The sequence below is a fragment of the Microtus ochrogaster genome, unplaced genomic scaffold (assembly GCF_000317375.1).
Source record: "Microtus ochrogaster isolate Prairie Vole_2 unplaced genomic scaffold, MicOch1.0 UNK106, whole genome shotgun sequence".
Lineage (NCBI taxonomy): Eukaryota > Metazoa > Chordata > Mammalia > Rodentia > Cricetidae > Microtus > Microtus ochrogaster.
The window spans coordinates 780,272-784,255 of record NW_004949204.1 but is presented as its reverse complement, the minus strand read 5'-3'; the positions used below and the strand labels follow the sequence as shown (position 1 = coordinate 784,255).

At 49.4% G+C, this 3,984-nt stretch overlaps 2 protein-coding genes across 3 annotated transcripts in view; one reads left to right on the top strand and one right to left on the bottom strand.

The window, feature by feature from the left end:
* The window catches only part of Atraid (all-trans retinoic acid induced differentiation factor), a 5,938-nt gene extending 3,483 nt beyond the window's left edge, over positions 1-2,455 (bottom strand). Inside the window, exons 1-2 of the mRNA XM_005371355.3 lie at positions 2,293-2,455; positions 1,527-1,645 (exon numbers count right to left, since the gene is read on the bottom strand). Coding sequence (XP_005371412.1) covers positions 1,527-1,645; positions 2,293-2,391 — 218 coding nt within the window. The 5' untranslated portion in view covers positions 2,392-2,455. The remainder of the gene's footprint in view (positions 1-1,526; positions 1,646-2,292) is intronic.
* A 339-nt stretch (positions 2,456-2,794) lies between these two features.
* The window catches only part of Slc5a6 (solute carrier family 5 member 6), an 11,801-nt gene continuing 10,611 nt past the window's right edge, over positions 2,795-3,984 (top strand). Inside the window, exons 1-2 of one of the 2 annotated variants that reach the window (XM_026778106.1) lie at positions 2,795-2,871; positions 3,249-3,465. The gene's annotated coding sequence lies outside the window, so the exon portion shown is untranslated. The remainder of the gene's footprint in view (positions 2,872-3,248; positions 3,466-3,984) is intronic. The other variant, XM_026778107.1, reaches the window with a different exon arrangement.

Here is a 3,984-nt window from a genome sequence, read left to right as displayed (position 1 = left end):
AAAAAAAAAATCAACCAAACAAAAAAGAACTTCAACTATTATTTTCATTTACTGAGTGCCTATGAAGTACAAAATCATAACATTATAAAATATATAACTTAGTTTCCGACCTGGTGGTGCAAGCTACCTGTAATCCTTGCTACTCAGGAAGCTGACGCAGGAGGATCACAAGTTCAAGGTTATGTAGGCAATTCAGTGAGATTAAGTGTCAAAATGATAAATGCTGAAAGGAGTCAGTATGATGGCTTATCCGTAACCCCAGTACTTGGGAGGCTGATGCAGAAATGATGTGAGTTTGAGGCCACGCTGTGCTATATAGTAGGTACAGGGCTGTATAGGAAGACCCTGTCCCAAAGAAAAGAAAAGCTAAACCAAAAAAAAAAAAAAAAAAAAAAAAAGATAGCTTGTCTTGTCTAGCATGCACAATGCCCTGGACAGAGCTATATAGGAAGATCCTGTGCCAAAGAAAAGAAAAGGGGGCTGGAGAGATGACTCAGAGGTTAAGAGCACTGGCTGCTCTTTCAGAGGTCCTGAGTTCAATTCCCAGCAACCACATGGTGGCTAACAACCATTTGTACTGAGATCTGGTGCCCTCTCCTGGCATGCAGGCATACATGCAGGAGAATACTATCTACATAATAAATAAATAAATTTTAAAAAAAAGAAAAAAAAGAAAAGCTAAACCAAAAAAGGTAGCTTGGGTAGCATGCACAAGGTCCTAGGCTCATTCCCTAGTGCCTAGAACAGCTATAACAAAAAGACAGAAGAAAACTAAGTACTGGAGAGATGGCTTAGCAGATAAGCGTGAGTACCGATCCTGCAGAGAACCGAGTTCAGTTCCTAGCACCCATGTTGGACATCTTACAGCTGCCTATCCCTCCAGCTGCAGAGGACCCAAAGCCTCTGAACTCTTCCAGCACCTGCACTCAAGTGCATGCACCCAGACACACACACACAGAAAATAAAAAAATTAAGAAAATTGTGCCAGGCCCACACCTTGAAAGCCAGCACTCGGGAGGCAGAGGCAGGTGGATCTCTGTGAGTTCGAGGCCAGCCTGGTCTACAGAGCGAGTTCCAGGACAGGCTCCAGAGATACACAAAGAAACCCTGTCTAAAAAAAAGAAAATTGTAAATGTATTTTAGTAAAAAATAATCCAAAGAGTTATAATAAAACTATTTTTAAGCCTAGTGGTGGTGGCAGAGGCAGGTGGATCTCTGTGAGTTCCAGGACAGCCAGAGCTTAACAGTGAAACCCTGTCTCAGAAACAAACAACAAAAACAAATAAACAAAAACAAAGCTATTTTTAAATGATGCCACACAAGTCTATAAAATGGCAAGAACTATTGTCATGGGGGGGAGATCTTTTACCTATCGAATAATACTACACCCAATTTAAACGTTTTACAATCAAGCATTAGACATCTCCAGTTAGGTGCCGGTATTTATCCCCAAAGTCAGTTAGGCAAGACGGTAGACTCGTCTGTGAACTTTTGTGAGTATCCAAGGATGTCTTCTCCTCCCTCACCCCAAGATGGTGCCCTTCTGATTCAGGCAGCATCGAGCTTGCATTGACTCCGACGTATTCTCACAGTAAATGGCTACTCTGGACGTGTTCTGCACACCTCCTGGACACTGGGTGCATATCTGTAGAAAAGAAAGAAACCTATTAAGACTCCAGAAAGAAAAAAGAACAAACAAGAATCAATAGTTAGTTGTCAGTACTCTCTCCAGAATTCCTACAACACAGAGCAGAAAGCTGGCTTTTATAAATAGAACCCATTTCTTCGGCTACCACAGGGCACCAAATCAGTGCACTATACAAGTCTACAAGTCTTTCACGAAAGAAGGTCCTCATCTAGAAGAATCATTACTTGACTAAATTATGTCCTTTCCAGAGACTTCTCCACCTGACAGGCATGCTTTGGCAAGTGTTAAAGAGCTGCACGCGGGTACACAAAGTACTCAGTCATGCCATTGCAGCACGCACGGTATTCGTGCAAGGACAGCTGGCAGAGGAGCCGGGGACTCTAGAGTGGGAAGAACAATTTAAAGTTATTCAAAAAGCAAGGAGATCAAATTTCAAAGGTCTCTGAATGTGGGCAGGGCGAAGGTGCCAGTGGCCGGCGCTACGAGAGTACTGAGGAGCACGATCCCCGCTGGGACAGGGCTAGGGAATCTTCAAGGGTGAAATCTGAGCTTCTGCTGGGACAGCCACCGGCGAGCGAGCTCGACACAAGGCTGACGATCGGCAACCTTCTTCAGCCAGATCTCAAACCAGCTTTCTTCTGTACCTCAGGTAGAGCCAGGGCCCTCTCCACGCCCACAGCCAGGAGCAGGGTAGCAACCCAAGGTATCGAGCGCGCAGAACTGCCTGGCTCGCGAGACGCCATTTTCCACTCCTTTCAACCTTGACAGCTCGCGAGAGCCGAGCGCGAGGCCCCGCCCCCGCGCATCACGCCTCAGCCTTGGGGTGGGGCCTAATTTTGCAAAGCCGGCCACTCTGGGGCGTGGCCTAATCAGTCCTCGGCTGCCGCCCTGGGGCGTGGCAGGGTTTGCCAGAGCGCGGCTGGTGCTCCCTGTCTTCTGGGCTCATGTCCGCGCTCCCCGGTGCCTGTTCCTGGCGGGCAGACCCAACCTCCCGCCATTCTTCCGGGAGCGCAGGCCTCCCCAGGCGCCGCTTAGTTGCTTGGAGTCTACTGCATGCTTCCTCAGCACGGTGCGGACAACTGGGACTCTCCATCCGCCCTCAGTAAACATGGCGGCGCGGCGATCAGGGCGGGCGGGGGGGCGGGGTCCCGCTGTCACCAAGCCTGACGCTGCTCGAGCCTGGCTGGTCTGCGGGCCAGCTACCCACGTGTGGAATCGCGCAGGTGGGCTGGGCCGGGATGGGGGGGTTGGGTAGGGATTGGGCAGAGAGGTCGAGTTTAGTCGCCTTGGGACGCGAGAGGCGGAGCTGGGAGGGGCGGGGAGAGGCGAGGGGCGAGACTCTCCTCGTGGGCTTTGGGGGAAAGGTCTTAAATACTAGCGCAAAGTGGTGGGTTTGCCACGTGTGGAGAGGAGGGGAAAACTGAGTCGAAAAAGGGTATGGGTGATGGAGGAGCAGAGATCGGAGGGCGAAGGGCAAACGCTGGCAGGAGGACACGAGTCTGGGAACCCTTCACCTTAATGTTGCGTAGTGCACCGGAGCCCGGGCAAGGTGGTGGAGCGGGAAAGACGCTTCCCTAACTCATGTTCTTTGCCTTCCCAGGAAAAGAACAATGCTGGTTTCGGAAGGAACGAAGGAACTTTGGTAGTCCTGGCCGAACCACCGACGCAAGGCAAGATAGCACTTCTGCAGCGTAGTAGCAGCCTCAGGAGTCCTGTCTGGAAGGGCGCTGGGAGAGACCCGTCACACCAAAGGGCAGCTATTGCTTTTGATGAGGACACCTCAAGAGGTCACCAAAGACAGTTGGAGTTCATTTCAGGTAACCTGCCTGTTCCAGGTACCTGCCTGGAAGTCCTGAATTTACATTTATTAATACATTTAGCTGTTGAAATATTTTGTTCTGGGGAGAAACTATTTAGACCTTGAGGAATTTTAAACCCAAGACCCTTCTGTGGTCGTTGGCATTTGCATTTCAAAGGAGGAAGCCGGTGAGGATTTAGCCCTGTAGACCTGCACTTGACTAGCTTTTGTTCAGGTCCTCAGGACTTCAAAACCCATAAACCACCAGACGTGAGAATCCGACTTAGGGAAGTAGCTTGGCTTTCTTCTGGCTACCCCTCTGAGATAGACATGTCCATTGGTGTGTCTGTGGAGTGTTCAGAAGGCCACTGTTCTTTTCCTAGAATCGGATTGTGTGAATTGAAGCCTGTCACTGGATTGGCATTTTCCTGTCTGCTTAGTTTCTTCTTCCTCCATCCTAGAGGATTCTTGTTGCCTAATGCAAATAATTTGGCAGGAAGCTGGGTGGTGGTGGCGCACACCTTTAATCCCAGCACTC